The sequence below is a fragment of the Siniperca chuatsi genome, linkage group LG15 (assembly GCF_020085105.1).
Source record: "Siniperca chuatsi isolate FFG_IHB_CAS linkage group LG15, ASM2008510v1, whole genome shotgun sequence".
In the NCBI taxonomy this organism is placed as follows: Eukaryota; Metazoa; Chordata; class Actinopteri; order Centrarchiformes; family Sinipercidae; genus Siniperca; species Siniperca chuatsi.
In genome coordinates, this window is record NC_058056.1 from 11716929 (window position 1) to 11743676 (window position 26748).

The following is a 26748-nucleotide window of genomic DNA, read 5'->3' on the forward strand; positions in this document are numbered from 1 at the left end:
GACAGATAAAGAAATGATAGTCAGTGGATGATCGAGCTGCAGGGGACAGAAATAGGAATGTACAGGAATAGAGCTGTTTTATTGGCGCACACAAGAGAAAAGACAAAAACAGACAATGAAAAGCAAACTTGTTGAGTAATCAGACTGGCCTGGGTTGACTCAATATGCTGATCAGTCACTCTCTTTTATTCCATCCATTGTGCCTATTCTATCTTTCTCATTTACACATACACATCTTAATGCACTTCAGTTACATCAAATATACTGTATGTAGGCAGGAAAGCTAACAGTGTATGCCAATTAGGTAATAGTTAAGACACTACAACATGACCAATACTACATTTAGTAATAATTGTCTACTAATTATCTGTCCCTTTGTCTTTGTCCTCCCTTCTTATCTCTCTGTGGATCTCATTGGGCTTCGTTAACCAGTCAGAAGTCCAGGGTGAAGAAGCAACAGTTGTGCAGTGCTTCTCTGCACTCTGCTGCCTTATTCTGACCTCGTCCAATACCGGACCGCGCCTTCACCTGTCATCCTTCACTCGGACGGAAATCACATTTCTGTATCCAGACTACTAAACTGATTCCTCATGGACTTGAACAAGGCCTTTATCAGTTCAGCCCAGAGTGACAAAGTCTGAAGCAGAGGTCATTTAGCCCAAGATTGCCTTGTTGTGGATAGAGTACAGTTCAGCATTTTCACTTCATAGAATCACATCTGCTCTTTTTTTTTTTCAAACAAAGGAACAAAGAATAAAATCTTCAAATTAAAAGTGTCATTTTATTATGAGATTTCACATAATTTGTGAATTATGTCAGGATTGGCTTTGCATTTGATATACTACCTTATGGAAGCGTATACAGGATCATATTTTATGGAGAAAATATTTTCTGGTTTCCCTTCTGATGTTCTCTGGCAGCTCTGCCTCTTGGTGATTTACGGAGTTTCTTGATGGACAGATAGCTTTACTTGTTGCTAAGTAACCGCTAACTGCTGCTTAACTAGTTAGCTGACTCTGCCTAGACTGGGAATGCAGAGCACTGGAGGGGGTTTTCAGGGCAGGGTTTTTGTTCTTTTTAATATTTCTTATTGGGAAAATCCTGCATGCTTTGAAATGGGTTTAAGATCATATATTTTATTTTATAATTAATTATCACACTTTTATATGTGTTTTGAAATTGTTTTTTATCTAGTTAGCTGTTGTGTGCAAGAGTGAAATCGCTGCTTGACTGAACAAAATTTGCTTGTATCTCTTAGGTCGTAGTTGTACATCTTGCAGGCAGGTTGAGGTCAGTACTTCTGTATATTAGCCATCATCATTGTATTCTTGTATACCTCTCCATCTGTGAAGTTAAAGACCCAGTTTTCTCTCCTCCACATACACAGCAGGATAGCAATTAGCTTCTCTTTATACCTCACCAGGCAACGCCTAGCACAGTTTGGCTGACATTGAACCCTCATTTAGCTTTGTGTATGAGGGTGTGAGTGGGTACAGAGAGTGTGTGTGTGTGTGTGTGTGTGTGTGTGTGTGTGTGTGTGTGTCTATGCATGTGTGTGTTCTGTTACATCACTTCCCAGTCTACCTGGCCTTATTTTCTAGCTTCAAGCTCTTAGGCTGGCCTATCTCTCTGAGGGATCTCCCACTAGACACTGATGTAAGGCTAAGCTTTGGCTGCCATGATGGCAGTGTACAAATGGCTTTGTTCAGCAGAAAAGCTACTTTGACACCCCTGCTCACCCACTACTTTACTGCAGGCATCTGTGAACAAGTGTAGTGAGGGTTGATGGGCTGGTTGAAGTGTACTTAAGGTGTGACCACAGTTGATTTACAGGACGGTGTACGGAAATACTGGTATTTAGAGTCAGGTATTTAAGGCTGGTCTAGACTTTTGGTTTTTACCTTTCGTGCCACTGAATTTCTATTATTTTTGAGACCGGTAGAGACTGTAGAAGAGCACTCTCTATACTAGTTGAAAAATAAAATCTCAACCTGTGAAAACTTGCTTTTTAAACACATTAACACAATGCAAAAAAGGTACAGTATTTGATTTGCCAATGAAGGAGAAAAGCTGCTACTTTCTTTAGGTATGTATTAGGTTTGATGTCAATGAGCGCAAAACAACTAGAATATCGGTGTGTTGACAATACAATAATAGCCCTGCAGTGACTGTTACCTCGACTACCAGTTGCTCATTCAATATGGATAACGAATTACAGGCGTTGCTGACCTTGTTGTCTATGCCTTGTCGTCAATCCAAGCAAAGAAATCTCGGGTCTTACTTTTCGCCATTGTTGTTCTTCGTTCCCAGTATTTGCTATAACTGAACATCCACCGGCAGAGTACACAATCTGCTTCCTGTTTACACCAGCCCGCACATGCACAGTGTACGTGAATAGTCACGTGACATGCATTTTCAGGCGTGTTAGTATGGACGGAGATTATTTCTGAAATGGGGCTGAAGCGCTCGTCTGAAGAGTATCCTGAGGCTACATCCACACTACTACTCGATTGCCTGGATCTCCATCCAAAGAGATTTCCTCTAATGCTTCAGAGGGACCCTACAGTTTGTTGTCATAGCTCTTTATTTCACCTGACAGGAGCTAATGTTACTGTAAGTGTTTCTGCACTATGAATACCTAAACAATGGGACTTCTTGATAGTTTAACACTGTGGTAGCTGAATTGTGCTCTGAATTGTTCACACACTCCCCTCATTTGTTGTCTCCCTCAGTGGAGTCTGTCGGGCAGAGGAACAGAGAGTAGGGAAGAGAGAGGAGAGAGCTCTGTAGGTAGGCATTGATCACGATAGAGACAAATTCAATAGAACAGAACTCACTGGCTGCATTTCTTCTGCTCTCCTTTAGAAATGTCAAACACCCACACAAGCCTCTCAGACCCCCCCCACCCCCCACCCCCAACTAACACACATATACTTTGCTAGCAATGCTACGGGCTTCTGTTTAAATTATCTCAAAATGATCTTCCTACACACACTATCTCCTACTTGCAGGGTGCGTGAAAGTGCTCAAAGCGAACTGAGAAATAATGGGATACAGGCTCTACCTTTTTATGGCTTGAAAATCACTATCATTGCTCTCATCCTTACCATTTAGCCCGTCATCACTGCTGTCTTACTCCACCAAAAGCCATTCAGAGCCGTTTGCCACTATTTTTTTTTTTGTATTATAGGCTGAGGATCGTGGTGTTAAGTGCATGTTGAATTCCAGACTGTATTACCTGAACTAGGTTACAATTTAAGTCACTGTAACAGCTGACTTCATATTATTTAGAGGAGAGAGGACCACTAGTTTCAGGGTGGTAGTGTTTTATCAGCAGGACAAAAGGTTGGTTCTGGTTGGCAAGTTTGGCACACAGCAGCAGAATCTGTATGGCTCATGCAAAAGAGCTAAAATGGTGGGGCTAATTAAATATAATGAGTTATGTGGGTTGTCCATGTTCAAGCCTTTTAAGCTGCTGAAATCATGACATGTACCTTTTATCAGAGCTAAAGATAATTGCAGATCAGTAAAGATTTCACTTCACCATAGCCTTGTTGAGATTCATCATAAGACAAATTAAATCAGACAACCTGAACACATTGCTCCTAGACAATAAAATCTAGTGGATACTACTGGCTCATCTTACAAACAAAGAAATGTGATATCTAAACCTTTTATAGTGTCTCAAGTGGTTGATTTTACAAATTCCATTTCATTGTGCTAAGGAGGCATGAAATTCTCTATAGATCATTATATTTTTGCGGTTTTGAAGGCAGCATGACATTTATTCTGCATTATAAATGTAAATTTACTAGCCATTAGTAACCTGTAGCCTTCATATAGTGTTCTGCTCTCCGTTGTTTAGGCTGTGTTATCCATGCAGTATGTAAAGTAGAGGTTGCTATAGAAATGGAGTAGTGCTACACTTAATAAAGAATAGAAAAAGTTAAGTAGGCTGTAAAGTAAAGCAATTATAGCCTCTAAAATCACTGTAATTTATATTACATATGTAATATACATATATGTATTTTTAAAAAGTTTTTTTATTTTCAAACATTCAGTATTGAATTTATAATACCTGTCATATAGTACATTTATGGTGACTTACTTTCCGTTCTAGATCACCAGTGAGATTTTCCTCGTGTGGTGGAATTGTTTGAATTCGTATTGTAGCCTATCCTTTTGGCTTTTATTGTGTTTTACTCTGTCTGTATGTCTTCCTCCTGAGGTTTGCCAAATAAACAGGTGGTATTTTTGTGCCATTGGAATATTCAGAATTTGCACACTATAGCTATGTATATGGGAGTCCATTAGTGCTTGAGTAAAACTCAAGGTTTTAATGGTCTTCTCTTTGATTCTTATGCATCTCTCCTGTTTTTCTCTCTCTTTGATTTTCCCAAGATGTGGCTAATGGCAGCACTGGCTACAGGCCTCCTCCCAGGACCAAGGAGGTGCTCATCAACGGCCAGACAGTCAAGCTGAAGTATTGCTTCACCTGCAAGATCTTCAGACCACCACGTGCCTCCCACTGCAGCCTCTGCGACAACTGTGTGGGTGAGTGAAAATGATATTCTCTGGATTTGAGTTTGTATGTTTGGCTTATATTTTCTGTTGGTATTAAAATTTTTACTGTATTCATTTTGAGACATTAGTATAATGAACACAAACACTGAAGACATCCCCCCCCCCCACACACACAGCAAGCAAAGCAAAGCTAAATGTTTAGTTTATGATGCATATCTACAGGGAATATACAGTACATATGCTTAGAGGAGTTGGCAGGAGAGGGAGGGAATAGTTACAATGAGAACAATAGAAATAAAACGCCAGCATAATGGTTGAGTTTTGCTGCTCTTCACAACCACATTCTCCGTCTCTGGAGACAAAGCGAAGAGCACAGCTCGGCAATTACTAAAAGATAGAGAATGAGATACAGAGACCTGTGTGTCTGTATCTTTATCATCAGGGTTTTTGCTCACTCATCAGAGACAACTCTTTCTTTGAATGTCTATTTCCTTGTCAGAAATGGGGCTGACTGAAAAACTGGGAGACAAAGATGAGGAAGTCGTAAACACAGGAAAAAAGGTTAGGAGGTGGTAATCAGATGTGGCAGATGCACGCTGGCAGGAAGGAACAAAAAGATGGGAGGGCAGTCATTTTAACAAACAGGGCTATGTATGTCGATGCACAAAGATTGATTTTGTGCACATTTTAAGTGGATTGTTAAATTCCGAAATGAAACTGGTGAGGCTTACTTTTTGATTAAAATTTTACATATAGTACTATAGATAACCTGCCTCAAATAACTGGATTATGTCAATGAGTGACAGATTTAAACTAGTACAATCACAGGAGATCCTTTAAAGGCTTTTTCTGAGCAAACATGGACACACCGCAGTGTGATCTTATAAATCCAAATCCTTGGGTATAAGGTTTAAAAAAAATCATAGTTGTGAGTTGTGAGCCACAGGTGGGAGGGAAATGAAGAATGAGAAACAGACACATAGTTGGATTGTCTATACTGCAGGTGGGAGTGATAAACTCCGGTGATGACTGTCAGTTTTAACTTGTGTCTCTTTTATAAGAACTACTTTCCTCTCTCCTCTCAAAGCTCCAGGTCTCCACCCAACATGGCTCCATATCCTCAAAGTGAAATCTGCAGTCAGTCAGTCCAGGGTTCATTATGAATCTTCAGAGATAAACTGTATGAGTAATGGTACAGGGAATTAGGTCATATGCAGGAGAAAAGGACCAACATTCACATGTACGATGAGAAAAATTCTCATGAAAAGATCTTTTCTGGTCTTTTTCAAACACTGGAGAGCAAGGGAAATTGTTTAATGGGGAAATGGGGATCACACTGGCAGTGAAAAAGTGATACGAGTGCTTCCCCTGTCTCTCGACTTCTGTCTCCCTTTCTCTTCCTCTGGTGCTGTAAACGCCAGGGGGCTAACAAGCTCTTAAATAAGTTAACAGCCAGAATGGATAGGACCTCCCTGGTGGACGTGGAGGATAGGAATATGATAGAGTCACTTCCTTTTTAAGAGGGTTACCCCCCTGGGAGTGATAGAAGAAGCTTATAAGAGCGCAGAATTATGACACACACACATATACACACACACACACACAGGTCGCTTCCCTTCTCTTCAGAGTATATACTGTACAGATGTATAAGATGGTCTCACTGTGTTTAATTCCAGTTGTAGTGTTCATAAATATTGGTGCTTGTTTATGTGTAGGCAGGATTTGGGATTTTGTTATTTGATTTTTAGAATAATTTTAGGTCTGTTTTCTGCTGGTATTTTTTCTGATGTGCTTAATTAAAGGACATCAGATGAAGCTTTAATGCCCCTCTTGGGGAAATGATGTTATGTAAGCCAATAACAAAATACATCAAAAGAATATTGGCACATAAATAATAGTTATAATAATTTGATCATTATGAAACTGTCAGAGTTGCTGTTGTGAGTGATTTTATTATTATATTTCTGGAATATCAGTGGAACTCCTGGTTCATTCTTCACACATCCTCACAAAACACCCTTACATTGACACACTGAGAAAAGGACACATAAAGAAGAACATCAAAAGTCTCACTTCTCCTCTCCTAGCATTGTTGGACCCTTTTGGCAGGCTGTGATAATCAGATTTGACTAGTAGAAGCTGTCTCTTTTTATCCTGTCTGACTAGAGGCTGCGTTTCCCAGACACACTTCAACCAGGCATTGATTAACGAAGACAAAAGCAGGTCATTTCACCTCACTAAACAAATAATGGCTCTGATTAATTAGTTAAGTAGCTACCACTGTGCACAGCTAGTAGTCCACACTCAGAGATGGGACTGTGGAGTTAGGACTGATTAGATAACCACACCAACAATAAGCCCTCTACTCTTGGACCAATCAGTGAAAAGAGAAGTATGCTGGGGGCACAGATTAAAATACCACTGACTAATTTTTATCTAAAACCATTTCACTTTAAATTTATTAAGTAGTTGAACACTTCAGACTGTATTCAGATACATATTTTGTGTTTTGAATAAATTGCAGCATTTCTGAATTCCAGACATTTTATTCACTTAAACAACACAGATTCAGATGAAAGAGGCTTCTCTGTGTAACACATTAACACTTTGTTCTGTTGCACACACTGTACCAAGGTGGCTGACAGGCTCGTGTCAGTGTTAACATATTGGAAAACCCCAGTCGTTCTTTGCTGCATGATCTCTATGGAAGGAACATAGCAGTCTGGACAACACTTTCACTTTACCACCTCTCTTTTGTCTTCATTTACAATTCCTCAAATGTCTTCAAATATTCTTAAATTGATGTCTTACTGGAGGCACTTTATCTGTTGACCCAGCCAAAGCGTTTCTTTTACCCACTCAACCTTGCAAAGTCCCACAGTGACAGGATGAGTTTTTCAGCCATACTCAATCATGTTGGCCTGCCTGCAGATTTTATTAGCTAGTTTATATAAATAGCCAGTTTGCACTATGTGAAAAATGTGTATGCTATTATGCCAAGACCCAGAGGGACACTTCCCTTTTCCCCAAATTTTCCACAGCTCTGGACTCTGCGTGTGTGTTTACATGCACTGAAGTAACCTGGTCATTTTTTAAAAACCTGGTTTCACAAATTAGGCATTGAGAAAACCTAGACGTCTTCTGGAAAAACCTGATTCCTAAGTCATGTGAATGTAACCCAGTTTCTGGTGGGTTTTTTACAAGAGCACATGTGCATGACAAAGACTTCAGACAGGAGAAATATCACTGTGGCAGCAGTGTGGTGGGATAAAAGGAAAGACTTGTGTGCGTCCTTGTTTCCAAAATAAACTTTTCTTACTCTCCCTCCATCTGTCTCTCTCTGTCCATGCAGAGCGTTTTGACCACCACTGTCCCTGGGTGGGGAACTGTGTGGGAAGGAGGAACTACCGTTTCTTCTACATGTTCATCCTCTCGCTCTCCTTCCTCACTATCTTCATCTTCGCGTTCGTCATCACACACATCATTTTAAGTAAGTAGCTGAGGGGAGGGAAAAAGAACATGTGCTCAGGCATGGTACACACACACACACACACACACACACTCATCCTGGCTGTATTCTTGGTGTGTTTCGAGCCAGCAGGTTGTAAGTGGGCGTTGTAAAAAGCTGCAGCATTCTGGCTTGTTACCATCTTTCTAGCTGGGAGCAGGCAGTGGACTGTTGGGCTCCCCATCTGTGTGTGTGTGTGTGTGTGTGTGTGTGTGTGTGTGTGTGTGTGTGTGTGTGTGTGTGTTTGTGTATGCATAAATGTCAGTAGATCAATGTTGCACTGGGAAAGAAATATGGGCCACGATTAGCTAGAAAATTGTAGTGCTGATTAATAGTCTTTTGAGCTTGCTCTCTTTTCTTTGATTGTAACTGTGCTGTGTTGAGTCTAAATGCTGTCAAATGTGGCAAAAAGGCATCACGGCAGTTTGAATTCTTTGATTCTTCTCCCAGTGGGGCTCAGGCCAAGTTAGAGAACATCACAGTGACTTTACTTAAGCTTATAGTAGACATAGATTACAGCAGTAAAACCTGCTTGACAGGGCTTCAAATCAAAGGTAGTTGCAGTCCTCCAGTGCACAATTTTCATTTATTCTGTAAACAATAATTCAAAATGAACATGTCTTTGCACTCTCTGAACCCATTTGTTGAATTTTGCACAGTTCAAATTAAAAGGCAAAGGAAATGATCAGTCGAGCTGATTGGAGCCACAGAGATGTCTCCTACAGCCACTTAATTTTTGGTCTTTGTTCTGGCTCTGTCCTTCTATTCTTCGCACTTGGGAGTTAAATTGGAATTTAAGTGGGCACACTCTGCCTAGCTCACTTCATCTTTTTGACAGTTAAACTTTAACCAAGAAAGGGTCTGCAGCAAGTAATGTCTCCAGAGTGTGTTCAATGGGTGTTGTTTAATGCTGATTGTATAGTGGTCTAATGGAGACTCTTCTTTCTCTGTTCACAGGCTCCCATCAAAACGGGTTCCTTAACGCACTTAAAGAAAGTCCTGCCAGATATCCTTTCACTGAAATCAGACTTTTGGGATTTATTATGGAATATTTGTCTGTTAAGTGTGATTGTCTGATTTTTGGTGGTGTCTGTCCATGGTTTTCTCTATATACTTCTCTGTCCATAGCTTTTTAATCACCCAGCTTTCCCTAGATTCAACTTGACATAGATTAACTTGCCCAATGAAGGCCCATACAGGTCATTCTGTAGGTCAGAATTAATTCGCATGACATGACAAGAGTTATAGTACTTGCATAACTGGTGTGCGTCTGATTAGTACTGTTCCATCGGGGTAACACAGCACGCAAGGCAGCTCTTCACTCTGTCTCTGTTGATTGGTTCAGTTAGTCTTTGATTTCATCAGCTCTAACTTGCCCCCACTCCCTCTACAGAGATGTTGTGCGAGTGAGATTTGATATATGCGTGGGTGTGTCTGCTGTGTGATAGATGCCAAGTGTCTGTGAGACGTCTTAAGCTACAGCTCTTACCCCATCAGTCAGCTTATTGTCTCAACACAACATTGGTGATTATTAATGACAGCCTTAGTCTGCTGAAAATAAAGGTGTTTTTTGCTTTCAGTATGTTTTGGTTTCTTCTCTCACTTAAATAATACAAGAATCTGAACCAGGATCCAATAATAACCAGAATCAATAAGAAGTTTGGAGAATCAGAATTGATCAAATCTAAATTATACCTGATGCTATGTCTAAGCCACAAATCAAGTTGAGAGCACAGGGCTATGACACGGGGTCTCTCTCTCTGCTCTTCTCTCTATGGCTGAGTGAGATAACTGTTTCTCTGGCATAGAAATGTGTGCCAAGCTGATAACGGCCTCTGTCCTACAGGACTTTAATAAAGGGGAATTGCAGTCGATAATATCATAGCAGGCCTTTGTACTAAGTGAATGATGACATGTTTTGTCCTTGCTAAGGAGGAAGAGATTAGGAAGAGAGAAAAAGAAGAAGGAGATTAAGAGAGAAAAGGGGAGAGTGAGGGTATTTAGTTGATTTTTACAGTACAGTTTAACAGATTGACTCATGGTCTTTTAGTATATAATATACTGACCTACCAAGTCATTTTTTTTTTCTCAATATGCCCACAGGGACTTACCTGGGGTACTAAATAGTGAATTTGTAGTGTCTGGGTATTTGTAGGTCTCTAAGGTATTATTTTAGAGACTGTATCCTAAGATGTAGTTAAGGGCCACTGTAGTTCATGTTTATAAAGGCAGAAGGATCTTGGACAGTGTGTGTTTTTGTGCTTTATGTGGAGCAGAGAAAATGAGCAGTGTTCTGTAGTCCCAGCCAAATGAACTGGTTACCAGGAACTATTGGCAAGAGGAGGACAGCCCTGAGGCTGTAGGTCAATATGCTAGCTGTTAGAACTGGTACTATTTTTTTGGCCATGCTGGCTCCATATGGGTCTATGATTTGTGTCTTTGTCTCTATGGGCTTTCACATTACTGCCTGTTTCACAAAATGTAAGAATGGATTAAATAAAAACTGTGGCAGACAATTATTCCTTGACTTAATTGTGTCACTGTGCTGGAGGTGGTGGTATGTTTCTTCTCTGTCTGGTCCATAGTGGGCCTCTCAGGCTTCCATACCTACCTAATCAGCTCCAACCAGACCACCAATGAAGATGTGAGTATGAACAAACATGAAGTAGACAAAATTTAAACTACAAAATCACCCTAAGACACCCTAAGTAAAGCTTTTTATATCTGCTTCACACACTATATTTGTTAGTTTATTCATAATTGATCATTTGAAATATGTGTTCCATTTACAGTTCAGTATAAGTTACTTTTCAGTGTGGATTAGAAGTAGCATTAGTGTTCATTGTTAGTCGCAGTTGTTGGTAGAGGTGGTGTTTTTTAAAGCTACAATTACTTAACTTTAGAACAGCAATTTTGTGCTTTTTTTTTTAAACAAATGTTAAGTAATATAAACCAAAAATATTAAATTGTTATCACAATGGATTAGCCCCTTTTCCTGAATTCCAACAAAAATGTTAAATATAAAATTTTCCCTGCAAGTAGTCACAAGGATTTTAATTAAGGTATTTATTTCTTGATTTTATATTATTTTTCACTTCATGACTTTGGCATTAATAACCTTGCACCATAATAGATAGATACTAAAAGAAAACAGAAGCATGTTGATGTTCTCTCTTGAGCGTGGTGCTAATATTGGTTGCGGATTCGATCCCCGTATGGACCACATTTTTTAGCCTTGGACTAGACAAAATACACAAACAATAATCTCTGTGTTACAGAGGCTGATGTTGTGTTGTCTCCTCCAGATAAAAGGTTCTTGGTCTTCTAAAAGAGGGAAGGACAACTATAACCCCTACAGCCATGGCAATATATTCACCAACTGCTGTGCAGCACTGTGTGGACCCCTGCCACCGAGGTATGACGCGTGAATGTGCATGAGTGTTTTTATGAGGTGATTTACGGATTCCCAGATGCCCAGATGATGACATATAAGCCCTGTCCCCCATCTTCACTATAATAGGTCACAGCACCTGTTTTTTCCCCTTCACTGTAATTTTCTGTTGTGTCCAACAGCTAAAATTTAACTGTTAGTCAAGACTGCTTTTGATGTGAGGAGCTGCTTTGAAATGAGCCTGCCTACAGCCTTTTCTCTATACATAGCTACTAAGATACTGCAAGAGTGGAAAGGATTTCAAGCCCATATTAACCAAATCCAAGATCAAAGTTTGCCAGATATATTAGATTTCACACTTTTGCTGTTCATGTTATTTAACAAAACATGGACATTCTCATGTCCATGTGACTGTAAATGTCTATACACATTGCAAATTCTCTCCCAGCTTCTTTCACTTAAGCATTTTGAACCAAAAATTCTCACTACTCATCTGTGAAACTGTAGTTCTTGATTCCTCCAACTTAAACTGCTCTTTCTTTTATTTCATCATAGTTAGAAATATGTGAATGCTTAGCCACTGGACAGAGATACCTACTATCTGCTCTTATCTTTACTGGCCACTGTACCAGCTTTGAAGATACACTCACAATGACGCTGTCAAGACATCACAGACATCTCTTAGCCTTTGGAACTTGCAGCCTTTAACTTTGCCTTTTGCTTTGCTCTCATTAAACCGTAAAGTACAAACAGAAAGTTAGAGAAACACACAGACTCTAGTTTAGCACATGCATACAGGACCTTCTCAAGTTACTAAATACATCTATAGAGGCACATACACTGACAAAATGTATAAGAAGAGCAATGATGGAGGCTTTTAGCAACACAGTGTATCTGGCTGTATTGTACTCCTGCCATCACAAGCCATAAGTCACCAATAATGATTCCAGTGAGTGGCAAAGGAGAGTCCTCAGTGCACAGGTGGCCTCCATCTGGGCGCGTGTGTTTGTGTGTGTTTGTGGCTGGCCACAGGCATTGCACAGCTGGGTCCACCAGTAAGAAAGTAATGTTTCACCTCAGCCTCGGACTATGCAAGCAACGCTGCCTCTCACACACAGACAAATGCCTCTTACGTTTCATTCCCTGCTGAGACCTTGACTCACATTTTCTAATGCATCAGCCTACATGCTTTTATGCTAATTTCCTCCTAGCTGCATTTGCAGACGTTCAGTTTTCATTACCAGCAACACCAAACTGCAATTGTAGGTTCCTGGAGTTTGTCTCTGTGATTCTAGCAAACCATTTCCACCTGAATCCAGCTCAGTCCGACTGGAGCACACTGTCAACACACTCTCTGTTAAATGATTACCCTGCTCGTACTGTTTAACACCTCAACTGTGTGTGTGTGTGTGTGTGTGTGTGTGTGTGTGTGTGTGGTAGATACTGCTTTGTGTCGGATCAACCTTTATCTGTCTGATAAATAGCCATTATCACATACTGTACATCTGGCCCATGACCACACACATGGGCCAAGAGTTCATCAGGTTGTTGTCTAACCAGCTGTGTCAGATTTCTGCAGCATTAAGGATGGGACAGAAACAATGATTCACTCCAGTGCTCCACTGCAGGACCTCAGTGATTTATTACCCAATTGTGTGTTTGTGTGAGTGGAAGATTTGAGTGTAAAGACTCAAATGTTGAGGCTTGTACACAATAATACAGCACACATCCACTTACACACTACTCTCTTTTTAACAGTGTGGTACTACTGACACACAAGGTCATTTGCACTCTGTTAATCCTTCCCACCTAACATTGACTCAACCTGCCTCTAGGTACAGTGTTAGCCTACTGTTGCAGTCACTCAAGGAGTCTGACCGTTTCATTTGTACATCTGTGTTTTAAGGCATTCAATGCTCCAAAGAATCTATTTCATTACACTGCTCTACTGTATTTAATCTGTTCATGGGTAATGCCATTTGCTATGTAATATTTGTGAATGAATGCTCACAAACAACACCTTTCTCCTTTCTTTGTTTTTCTCTGACTAGTCTCATTGACAGACGGGGCTTTATCCAATCAGACGCACCGCAGCTGGCACCACCAACCAATGGCATCACTATGTATGGCGCCACCCAGTCTCAGCAGAGCCACATGGTAAGACACTGACCTGACTCTGTCATTTCTCCAAGATACTACTATCAGGTTGATAACTTGATATACATAAAAGTACAGACTGAGTTGTCACGAGTGGTCTGTGGATATTCACAGTGTTGTTGAGTCTGTTTAGAGACCAGGAGTCGGCAAGTCACTTGATGGATGAAGTTTTAGGAATAGACTAGTCATTGATTAAAGGGACTGGATACTTTTAGATCTAGCTCTCGTCGTTTCTCAAAAGCGGTGTTGCCTCAACCAACATTTTAAAGTTATAATCCAGAACATTTTAGCACTAGTTGATTTGGCGACACCTGTGGTTTCTGGTGGTAACAACAAGACTGATTTTATAATAGAGGAATCACTCCTTGAGCAGCTACTTTGTCAAATACAACAGAAGGGCAAAGGATATATTTGTCTACAGTGCAGCCAAACAAACTCATGTTGTTTTTAATAAAGAAGTCAGTCAATCATTGACCTTTTCCCATCATGCCATTACCAAACGTACACAGTAAAGGAAGTTGTTTACCTTGCTAAGGAGCTCACTGTGGCTGCTCCTTCATGTTCAGTTACCCTCTGCAATATTTAAAACAGACCTGCTGACAAAAAAATGCTGGAAAGGACTGAGGTTAGTGCTGTCACTTCAGTGACAAATAAATTGTTTCCTGTGACTACTTCACAATAAAAACACCCCTTGTTTCACCAGTTTGAAAGTTTTTAATTTGAATAGTAAACAGTGAACAATAATACAATTACAGTAGTGCTGGATTACATACACACATCACTTCCCATGAATCTCTTGTGCATAGGTAGATAATTTGAATCCCGCCACTAACAATGGAATCTACTGTATAGAAAAATAATACAGAAGGTAAATAGTTTGAAATTACTATTGCTAAAAAATGCAGGCCATAAATGAAAAAAGGTAAAAAGGGGTGGGGGTTTGGGCCCAGTCTCACCCAGGCCATACCATCACTCCTACAGGGCCAGGTCTTGGACAGCATGACAGACAGAGACAAAGCATCTTTCACAGCAGCCTGTCTGACAGAGTGAAACTCCAGCTGTTGCCTTTTGTTCATTTGCCAGAAACAGAAAATCAACTGTCACAAACTGAGGCAGATGAACTTGTCAGCCCCATGTCAGTTTGAATAACTGAAACTACAGACGTCATGGCTTGTATTATTTTGTGCCGGATTGTTTCTGATTTTAATGGTAAACATTAGCTATTGGTTTAAGAACTGGCCTAGAAAACGTGACCTAGGCAGAGAGGGTTAAGGCCAGATTATGTCAAACAGTTTCACTTAATTCTCTTCCCTTTTCTCTGACACAACGTACCGCGGAATCACAAACGCTGCACCTTTTTATCTTTCTATTTGCATGGAAGGGTCCTTTGTGTGTGTGTGTCATAGGTTGCTCATCAGTCAGAATACGGTATGTAAGGTTAAAGGTTTCCTCATCATGTTGATAATCAAGTCTTGCAGTGGGCCTAAAGAAATAAAGAGCAGGAATCAGAAAGAGATAATATATAATGAATTAGACCATTTTGTGCAATCTCACGATCTGAAACTACACCAGTCAGTAAACAGATATCTTCGGTAATGTTAAACTGTCTTGGAGAGAATAGCCGGTGTCATGAAGAGTGCATTGTACTGACCTCACTGACCACTTTTCCTCTGGTGCCTGAATAGAAGCAACAAGTCTTCTGTTGTTCAAATTAGCTGTTAACCTCACACATTACATGCTAGATTTAAGGCCTATTCACACACAGCTACTAAACGTCTTTCACTGGTGCCCTCCCTTTGTGCCACAGTCATCTCGTTGTTCTCATCCAAACTCCCCCTCACCCTGTTGGTTCTCATTGAGATGTCGAACATGAATGTCATCTGTCTTCAGGTCCTAAATGTGTAGACTACTTGTAATGAGCTGAGAGCCATAGGAACATTCCCTTACGTTAGCACATTCAGAAATAATTGCCATCTGTTTTCTGTAGCAGTCATTATTCACAGCTAGAGTTGTCCTATTGTGCCGGCTGCTGGCCATTTATATGCACTCTAATTCAGAGTCAGCTGTGTACTTAATATTCATTTGTTAAACTCAGTAACATGCCACATTGGTAACACATCTGGAGTGACTATTTTCGAATATTCTCGTCATCCCCTCCCGCTTACTGATGCAACTCACTTCATTACTGAAAACATTTGTCTGCCTTTGTTTGCCTTGAAAATCCAATGCAGGCTAGACCACTCATTTCAGGTCCACGTTAAGAAAATTGTGTCATCAAGTAGGTTTTAGAGAGGCTGCTGGTTTGATGAGTAAAAGTCTCCCATCACTTTTGTCTGTTTACTACAGAGGTGTGTGGGTGGAAGTTATTTGGAAGAAAGGGTGTGAATGTGTGGTGTGTGTGTGAGAGAGAGAGAGAGATAGAGGTGGCAAAGAGACAGCAGAGAAGTGATCCTACTTGATTCATATGTTTTGTCCATTTTAATTTTGTTAGTACTGTTATGTTACACTGACTGTGTGGTAAATACAGTACCGTAGGTCGGCCATTTGTATCTTCGAATCGCTTGATGTCAACTCAAGACAGGGAGTGTCCTCATCAATACACCGTGAATCATCAAGCCACATAAAATAAGTTGTGCATGGATAAACATTTTTAAGCCTAAAGATGACGGAGAACAAATACAGTAGAATTTTTACAGTGCTTTCCCCTTTTTAACAAGAAATTGAAAAGCACTTGAAGAGTAACTTAACACCAAGACCTAGTGACATCACTGTTGGCTGTGGTTACAGGGGCATTAAAGAACACTTCTGACCACACCTAACCAGTGAGGCCATTAAAACACTGGCTTTCAGCCTGGTGTTAAGCTACTCAAATAAAATATCATCCTCAATCAAGACAAATTGGTCCACTAATCATTTGGTCAATGTTCTGATTTAGCTGAACGTGAAAAAGAACAGACTTTACACAAGAATGATGATTTTATTTCTTCGGATCTGTCATTTGAGGAGACATGGTGTGGAGACGCGTAGGACCGAGTAAACAAAGTAAACGTTTGTATGTCCATTTGTGTTGTTGACTTGTGCCTGTCACAATTTAAGGCTGTGTTTTTATAGTACTGTGCTGGCAAATGCATTGAGGTTTCTTTGTGAGGTACTTTTATCTGTGATGCAGCTTAAAACGATGGCCTGGTATGTAGAAGCCTTGTAAGCGGTTGCCATGGCAACAGTGTGTGATATGATGTCACATTAAACCTTGATAACATAAAACCTCCATTTGGGATTTGAACTGTTGGTTGGACTAAAGAAGCAATTTGAAGACATCCTTGGGCTCTGGGAATATTCAATTTTGCACTCATTTCTGATATTTTATAAACAAAAGGATTCATCAAAAAAAGACACATTAATCTGTAATAATTGTTAGTTGCAGCCCTATTTTCAGATATGTTTCTGAGATTTTTGTGTCCACCCGAATATAATGAAGGTGAAATGAATTAGGAGTAGCTGAGACACTGTTTTTGGAAAGAGATGTTGCTGTAAATTTTTTTAAACATTATATTTCAATGCTGTGAGCATTTATTTCCATTGTAAATAAAACCAGCTATATCTGCATGGGTAGTTAGCACTGTAGGTTAGTAAGAAAATATGTGTTATATAATTTGGGTGTACCTGTCCTTTAACCTCATGGTACACAATTTATTTTTTTGGCCTTGTAAAGATTTCTGTTTTTTGTCTTTTTCCTTCCTGTAATTCTTGTCTCTGTCTTTTTCCTTCTGTAAGCTGTGAGCTATTTTTATACAATACACATGCAGAGTGCAACTTGATCAACCACCATTTCCTTGTTGATAATTGCACGTTGAGTGATGAGGGACTGACAACCCACAGCCTCGTTTTCAGTTTCACCACTCACTCTTACTTCAGTCAGCTGCATAAGTAATGGTGTTACAGTCACTGAAAATGCCCAACTTTTTTTCTTTATTCACCAAAAAGCTGCATACGATCAAATGTACCAAATTTACCACCAAGTGGCAGCCAAATGTACAACTTACTATCAATCACAGAAGACAGTGGTGTGTTGATGGCTGGAATCTCCCAACTTGTAGCTGGATTCAAGCATCTCATCTCGATAATAGCATAAATGGTGTCAGCTTTGGGAAATATTTCATTTTATTTGTACAAGGGCGTGTTCATCCTCATCACGACCTTACAGTTATTGAATTAAACTCGTAATTGTGTCTTGCTGGTAAATTGAAGGATCCCCTCACCCAGTATGAAATTTCTGCATCTAAATTAAGTGGACAGTCTTGCACAAAATGACTGGAAAGTAGGACTGCAACTAATCATTATTTTCTTTGTCAATTAATTATTTGGTCCGTATCGTGTCAGAAAATAGTGAAAAATGTCTAATTTCCAGAGTCCAAGGTGATTACCTTCAAATGATTTGTTTTGTCCAACTGGCACTCCTCAAACCTAAAGATATTCACATAATACAAAAAAGCATCCAATCCTTACAACTGAGAAGCTGGAAGAAGGAAATTAAAATTACATTTTTCTATCAATCAAATAAATTAATCGAGCAATCGTTTCAGCTCTACGGTAAAGGTCTTTTGGGAAAATATTGTATTTCTGTCTCCGTACACATTTACATATGTTGTTTGTAGACCCATTGCCATTTTGTATATTATAATATAAGATGTAAATGTAGGATTGCATTCTTGATGAGAGAAAAAATTATCTTATCCTTGTCGTGTCATCATTGCCACGTGTGAAAGCCAACCAAAACATGGCCTGTGCTGCTTCACTTGCTATCTGCTGTCCAAGGTTAGTGTCTCAGCAGTCTATGTACATGCTGTACTGTGTGTCTGTCTGCCGTGGGGGACCGACAGTGCTGAGTCAGTCTAGCTATGACTGTTTATAAAACATGAGTGGGCCTGAAAGTAGAAAGAAAAGGACAAAGCGCTGTATCCCTTTTTCCCCCCTCTCCGTTTTATTTTATATCCAACACGCTGCTGAAGATGTAGCTCTGTGCTAACGTGGCTGTGAGCGAGGCTTCTGTGTCATTTCAGTACAATAACCCTCGCTCAAATTAGTCTTTTCAACAACCGGGAGAGAGGCCAAGCTTGTAAAGGTGATAAGTCAAGAGCAGTTGATACGTGCTGCAGATAAGAGGATTGATAATACTTGAAAACACAGCTCTTATACTGTCAAAGGTAACTCTGCTTCTGTTTAAATCACATTTGTAATTGCTCTTTTTAGGTCAGTGAGATTGAGACAGAAAGGTGAGATGTCTGGGACAAATCTCTGTGCTTTTAAATTTCTTGTCAGTCAGACTTTGGTAGTGGTGTGGGATGGAAGGAGGCATCAAAGTACTTATCCTATTTGTTTGAATGGCTTTTTAATTCCTGTCACCTCTGCACAGCTAGTGATCTTTCATCTGTAACTGGTCTCTAATACACATGATTGCTCTGCGGTGATAAAGGGCTAATAGGGTTAAAGCTAATCTCCCTGTAGCTAATGTATGGTAGGACCGTGTCCTAAGCCAGTTACTCTGCTCCAGTTTTAGATGTGTGATTTCCACTCTAAAGCAAGGCAATAGAGATCAATAGGCCATGAAGCAGTGACTTAATAGCTCTGTGTTTTCAACTGATCTCAGCTCTGTTTTCGCTGGGGGAGATGCACGAGTTGGTGCGGGTTCTTTGTGTGGCTCTGCATTCTAACAAGGGTACTAACATCTTTTTTTTTTTTTCTTTCTTTTTCTCTCCTTTATCCAATCACCTATCTCCTATTCTGTTGATCCCGTGTGTCATTTCTTTCCTCCTCCATCTAATTTTCAACCCTGCCTTGCTCTTTTTTGTTTTCTATTTCCATCCTTCACCTCTGGCACCTTATGTCTCTTTGACTTCCAAATCCCCTCCCATATTCTTCTCTTTCTCCTGCTTTCTGCTGCTTCCTCTCAGTGTGACCAAGACCAGTGCATTCAGAGCACCAAATTCGTTTTGCAGGCCGCCGCCACACCTCTCCTCCAGCAGCAGAGCAGTGAGCCAGTCATCCTGACGGCCTCGTCTGAAAACGGAGGCTCTCTACCTGGCCGCACCTCCCTCACCCTTGGTGGCCCGTGCACCTCACTCCCCCTCGGCCAGCCCACCCTCCGACGTCCACCCCCAGCCTCAGCTGCCACGAGGCCAACGACATGCTACCAATCCACGGACACAGCCTCGCACACAACCACAGCCACCCCCTCCAAGAGCCAGTGGCCCACCACCACTTTCTTACCCCAGAGGAAGTGCCATCGCCGCCAGGTATGCTTCCCTGCGGCAGCCCCCTGGGTCACAGCCACACCATGCAGGCTGGTTTCTACAACCCAGCCAGCCAGGACTCACTACACGAGGACTCTGTCAGAGGATTGGTAAAGCTCAGCTCTGTCTGACAATGGGATGTATACCACCTCCTCCCTCCTGAAAACATGCATCCAACCCATGAAACCCTCCTGTGCCACTTTTATACCAACTTGCTCTCACCCTGAGTTAGTTTTCCTTTCTCTCCTCAGCAGGACTAGAGAACTGAAAAAGGCTGTGGTTTAAATTCAGCTGCTAGAAACTGAATTAAATTGAACTGAACCGAAGTGAAACCAGTTGTCCTCAGCCAATGTCTTGCCAAACCTCTCTGATGGAACCGGGAGAGATGTTTTCTCGTGTGATGGCCAGTATGACAACTCAGACATGCTCTTCTATTTTTTTTTTTTTTTTTTTACTTCAACAGAAGCATAATCCATTAGCTTCTGGAAACTGGACAGGCGAGTTTCTTTTTCAAAGTGGCGTATGTCTGTGAGCCATGTCAAGCAAAAAAGAATACATGTTGACAGTACATGACATTTTTGGTCAAAATGAATTTCTGTCAATGGATCACAGGTCTGACAGGTTTTTTTGTAAAACAAACTTTAGCCTATTTGCCTGTTGCTGATTGGACAGCGTCTTTTGCCTTTTTTTCTTGGACATTCTCAGCAGTGCAATGGTTGTCATCATGTTGCATATCATCCTGCTTTTTGTATGTTAAAAAAATGAGACTGTACCATGGTTATTACAAATCTTACAAATTATTATATTTCCTGTGGATATTAATAAAACACCAACTTTGTATCAAATGCGATTGCATTAATATCGAGGTTTAGAAAGCATAATGTGTGCTGTTTGAGTCATGTGGTGATAACATTTCTTGTTACTGATGCCGGTGGTCATTAGGTGTAAATGAGACAGATTTTAAAAACAAGCCTTTCTGATGAATGTTGCTAAACATTTATGGATGTTCAAACAAGTTTAAGATTCTCTTTAGGCAATTAAGTCTCCAATTTATCCTGACAGAAGTCCTGGTAAAGCCTCAAGCACCAACCTTAAAATAGTACAGACTAAAACGACGACTCCATTTCCAGTAATATTTACCGAAAGTGATTTGAGGGTGCCTTAAAGAGAGAATTATTTTCTTTAGCCAAAGAAAAAAAAAAGGGAAAAGAGTTCACTGACTGGCAGTGGTTAGTGAAGGTATCTGGGTAGTAAAAGGCAGTCCATAAACATTTAATTATCTTCTACCACCTTGTGGTTGAGCAGGAGCACTGCAGTTGAAAGTGGGGGTTTTTTCTTACTTTTAAAATAAAATTATTAGATACAAGTCAGTAAAAGTGCAGAAAGCTACACTCTGACTCCTCTATAATGTAACTTAAAGCTGCACTAACCAATATTTCTACATTAAAAAGAGATCAAATGACTCATGTATTGTGAAAGGGTTGTGCTAGTGAAGAACTTGCAGAGGTTCCCCTCAGCTCTACAGAGCATTTTTTAAGCTCTTTAAGAACATCTAGTCATCAAACAAATGAAACTAATGATAATAGTAAGACATTTATTTTTTATTAAATCATTTATGATACATAGGGATGATTTTTCATACATATTTTACAACAATTACAATAGACAATGCGAAAAAAAATTTGACATTGGAAAATAGATTTCCCAGATCTTTTATTCGTTTTCTTTCCATTTTGGCACAGGATTGATCATTGCAGCACTGAGTGGGAGAGCAGTGAGATGAGAGATGGTCATGGATACAGGATTCTACTATATTCTATAGCTTGCATAAATATTGCAAAATGTCATTTGTTAGGTTATTGAAATAGTTGTATTTTAAACTGACCCTGTACTGCACTGTGCTTGAGTTCTGCTGCACCATTACATGTTAAATTGACTTAAATGTCAAGTGCATGGGACGCTATTGTGTTAAAGAATCCTGAGGATTACGAATGAAAGAAATGAAAGAATAAACAAATGTGGGTATGCCCTAAGTAGGCCCATCCTATTTAATTAACATTATATGTAAAAAAAAAAAAATTTAAAAAATTTAAATGCAGATGAAAATGATTTTGACCATAAGTTAAAAATGTTTTCATTCACCCCCCCCACCAAAAAAAAGTATAACCACTACTAATTATTTATTAATGATGACAAATGTTTCCAAGCTTTTAAAATTAGCTGTACAATAAATTAGTCTTTATTGGGACTTGCTCCCAAAGAATGGAGCCCTTCAGTTTCATTCATTGTTTTATTTGCTGACTGTCTTGGCTTTTAAACAAAGCCAGTACTTGAGTGCTTATTAACATTTACATATAATTTGAATTATACAGTGCACTAAGAGCGTATCACAGCAGAGATGCACTAGAGACAGTTTAAGAAATGAACCAAGGCAAACCTAACTTATAGCTGTAAACAGTCATGGTTGCTCACAGCCTGATGCTCCAGCACAGCTAACTCTCATGCATCAGTCATCTAGCCAGGGCTGGAAACATGGACCATTAATACGACATGGTAGGACCTGTCCATGGTACTTGGTCACCAAAATTGCTAGACTAGCTTAAAATCAGCGACCTATGGTTGCTGCAAGACTAACCTTACCTGAAGTCAGCACAGGGTTTGCCGTTTTCAACATCCATTGTCTGGGTCATTGTGGCTAAGCTAATTTAGCATTGATAACCAGAACACAACAGTGCCTGTAATGCTGGCTTCCGTGTAAGTCTAGAGTCCCAAATCACCACAGTTTCACATCAGTGAGCTCCAGGTCCCCCATGATCTCCAACTGGTCAATGCTGCTCAGGTCCTGCACCCGGTGTCTGAACTCAAACAAGTGTGAGCCATTCACTGCCAGCTTGAACTGATGGGGCTGACAGAGGATGAGAATCTGACGAAACAAAAAACCCACTGAGGAATAGTCAATCATTACAGAGCATACAGATTGTGATTAGATATTACACACCTAGTGTGGGAAACATCCAATACAGTTGCAGCAGACATCAGAAGCCCTTCAAAATAAAGGTAAGTTGTAGGTGGTTCCTACCTCAAAGTACTCGCCTGAGGAGAAGGGAAAGAAGGGCAGTTCCCGCTCCTCCTGACCCCAGGATTCACTCAGGTACGAGTTCCTAATGAACACACCCGACTTCATGCGGGGGTTCAGATGGAGAGCGATGTTCTCTGTCCTGCTGTTGCGGAGGTTCACTGTAAAACTGGAAGACGCATGGATTAAAGGTAAATCATTAAAAAAAAAAAAAAAAAAAACCAGTGGGAAATGTAATTTGATATTAGTAGTTCAAACAAATCTGTGAGACATGCACATCAGATTGCTTTTATTTGTTACGTTGAGGTAAATTTCATCACTTTACCTGTGAGGATACATGCTGACCTGTCCTTTGATTGTAACGTGCTGTCCAGGGCTCAGTCCTTTGAGTATACTGCCTTTGTAAGGGAGGCTCTGGAATGAGAATATATTATATTTATTTGATTATTTCATTATCAATTAAGCTGCAGATTATTTTCTCAAGATGTATGTAAGAAGTGAATCCAAACAAAAGTCCTTCAGTGTTCACATCTTAAGCAGTTACTGGTTTGGTGTTTTGTGTTAAGTGCTGGTACAGTATGGCCCAACATGCTCTCTATAACCCTTTTCTACTTATTCCAAACTACTTGTTGATGCCACTGCAAGTGTAAAATGCATCATGTCTGCTGCAGCAGGGGAAGAGTAGGCCTCCTCACGAGAAGGTAAATAAACACAAACGCTTACATGAGTATAGGTTTAAGTGCTATATTATGTATATGGTATCATTAATAGAGAAAAGGGAATATTTTCAGGTATAAAAATTGTGGATTTTATTAGTTAAAAGACAATTCCAATTTATTGCAACTTTGGTGTTAATTTTTGTAGTCAACTTAATTGCTAAGATCTGGGAATGTGGCATCATCACTACAAAGAGGTCACAACACAAGTAGTCAGAATATTATCAACATTTCAGGTGCTTTCACTTTGTATTTTACCTCCAAGTAAAGTGGTTTTGATCATCTAAACTGTTGGCTTGTTTACAACCTGGACTTTATTGTATCAATGTTGCCGTGTTCCCCGATCTCAGAAATTTAGTGACCACAATCTTATAACAAAAATTGGACTTAAGTTGTAATAAAGAAGATTTGTCCTTTACAAGTCTGAGGGCCACATGCTGAAATGAATAGTCTGCAGTGCACAAACAAAGGAATCATTTAGGACATATGATCCAGTTTTAGTGGCATCACAAGATACTGGACACATGGAGAGTTTTTGTGTAGATGACGCAAAAAGGAAAAACTCACCAAGTCACCTGATTCTGAATATATTGCCTAAGAGGGGGAAAAAAGCCAAATTTAAAAATGATTAATCAGATATGTCTATAAAATAAACACACATATGACCAGCTTGTGAGGACAAAATAAGGCAAACGAGGGATGGGAATGTACTTACTGAATTTGGGATGTAGCCAATAGCATGCACCCTGACTTTCCCAGATATAGAAAATGTGTCGACCACGTTTAGCGGGATTTTGTGCTTGTATTCCAGCAGGTGAGCACCATTTACTGCCACCTATAGGTGAAGACAAGTATTTTAGTATCCTATTTTTCTATTCATCAAATTGCTATGTGCATTTAGTGTTTTTAGGCACTACGCTAAAGCTTATCGATGCCTTCATCCTTAACAGCGTGGGCTCACTGACCTTGAAGACGTCGCCGTGCACCAGGATGATAGTCTCGAAGGGGGCTCCGCATTTGTAGGGCAGCTGATGGAGCGTTTCCTCTTTGCCCCAGCTCTCCTTCAGCAGGGAGTTACATACCACACAGGGCGAGCCTTTGAATCGAGGGCTGAAGTGGAGGGCGACGTCAGAGCGCGGCTTGGTGCTGCAGCCGCTCGACAGGTCGATCTGAAACCTGCAGAGAGGGTGCACACCGGGGCTGGATTACCAACCGGGCAAAGTGGGCAGCTGCCCTGGGACTTCGAAGTTCACTTCATGTCAAAGGGTTGAGGAGTTTGCACCTCTTAAGTACCATTTCAACAAAGGCTGGTCCTTGTATAGAGAAATTAATTTTAAAAATTGTTATTTTTGTTTGACCAAAAAAAAAAAAACCCTTCCAAACAAACAAACAAAAATTCTTACTTCAGGGCCTTAACAGTTCTGCAAAACTGTAGACAAAACTACTGTTTCCAAGGTCAAGAATGAACTCTGAAGCTCAAATTGATTATTTTACCATTCACATGATGCATATTCTTAAATGCGGTTGTGTTTAATCAATCTACCACAACTGACAAAACAGGGTGTATATACAAACCACAGAGATTAGTTGTTCAGGGGTCAGTGGGGGCCCTCTAACCTGTTAATCCAGCCATGATGTGGTGCAGTGCCATTGGATGGTCTGCCCACCTTCAGCCAGAGGACTTTGACAAAGTTTCTTTGAACAACACACTGTTCTGTAGCCAAACCTGACCTCTGACCTCCAGGTGGAGGAGCAAAAATTCAAGTCATAGCTGAGCTAAAATGAAATATGTTGGGCAAAGCTGATGTTACTCCACTGTGTCAACAGAACTAGACCAGTTGTTCCCAAAGGGGGTGCCGCAAGATTCGTTCATTACAACTTTTTATTGCACATTTTTGTTTCACCACCTAACAAACAAGCTAACATTTACATGAAATGAAAAAAATACATTTAACCAATAAAATACTTTAAATACATATCTGCAAAACTACACAGAAACATAAACTAGTTCAATTAAGTCAGAACAAACAGCTGGCTTCCTTTTTTGGCGTGATTTGGAATAGGCTTATACATTGTAGTTAATAATGATGTTACACCCGTTTTATTTAGTTCAGAATTTTGTTAAATGAGGTGATTTTAGCTGAGAAGGTTGCTAGTGTCCGTGTGTTGTGGGGGTTGGGTGAGTGTCATAGTTTTAAAACTACACACAATAGGGTTTTGAAGTTTGTCCAGATGAAAGTATCACATGCTCTGTGGTTTACTAATCAAATCTTACACATATCCATAAAAGGTGGCACCTCCTCAGTATATTTCTCTTATTTAATTACATCCTACCTGTCAGCATCTGGGGGCACAGTGCCCTGGATAATGATGATCTCCCCAGGGTGCAGGCCTCCAGGTATGGGCCCTGTGTAAGGGATCACCTGAGGTGGAGAGTTGACGTTAAAGTACCGGATACCTGCACTGACAGCTACTGAAGACACGAAACAAGGGAGCTAACATTAAAGACTCCTGTATTAGCTAGAATATACACAACACAGCGACTTGCACATAGTTTTTAGCTGTATTATAAGCTACATGAGGGTCTATTGGTGATGGCATCAGAAGGCTGATGTGGATAATAATAAGCCTCTTACCGGATTCAGGACAGTGTGTTTCGCATTTGCCACAGACATCAGGCTTCTTGTGTCAGACTACAACATGCAGCTGTGCTGAAAGACAACAGACTCTGTGGTGTCTGCGGTAAATATGACCGGTTTGCAGCTCTCCTGCACTACACAGAGACGATGGCAGTGGGCATCTTCTCTCCATCAGCGCCATCAGCACCACGCGCATGCGCAAATCCTACCACGTGATCTGGTCCGGTGGACGTTTAACAACGTCGGAGGCCCACGTTCACTGATTTTACGTGACCTGTTAAATATCTGTCTAGAAACATGTATCTCACCTGCAAGAGCAAATGAAAAGGAATAATTCAATTAACCGTCTGCTCTCATAGAAATATCATGTTGACGAAGGCGACATCTGTTGGAATGATTTGAAACTATACGACTTTTATCTTACATGATCTGTTCTGTTTTGTTTAA

At 40.2% G+C, this 26748-nt stretch overlaps 2 protein-coding genes across 2 annotated transcripts in view; one reads left to right on the forward strand and one right to left on the reverse strand.

Moving 5' to 3' along the window:
• The window catches only part of LOC122888991 (palmitoyltransferase ZDHHC14-like), a 46423-nt gene extending 25708 nt beyond the window's left edge, over positions 1–20715 (forward strand). The window contains 8 exon segments of the mRNA XM_044223954.1: positions 4402–4554; positions 7877–8014; positions 8990–9038; positions 10574–10676; positions 11338–11447; positions 13475–13580; positions 19532–19715; positions 19718–20715. Coding sequence (XP_044079889.1) covers positions 4402–4554; positions 7877–8014; positions 8990–9038; positions 10574–10676; positions 11338–11447; positions 13475–13580; positions 19532–19715; positions 19718–20001 — 1127 coding nt within the window. The 3' untranslated portion in view covers positions 20002–20715.
• A 735-nt stretch (positions 20716–21450) lies between these two features.
• On the reverse strand, positions 21451–26490 carry LOC122888994 (galectin-8-like). The gene is made up of 8 exons (XM_044223961.1): positions 26299–26490; positions 25997–26085; positions 24628–24838; positions 24378–24497; positions 24230–24256; positions 23272–23360; positions 22950–23115; positions 21451–22793 (listed from the first exon to the last, which is right to left on the reverse strand). The coding sequence occupies exons 1-8, from the start codon at positions 26335–26337 to the stop codon at positions 22644–22646; spliced, it is 891 nt and encodes a 296-aa protein (XP_044079896.1). The 5' UTR covers positions 26338–26490; the 3' UTR covers positions 21451–22643.
• Between the last annotated feature and the right edge of the window lie 258 nt (positions 26491–26748).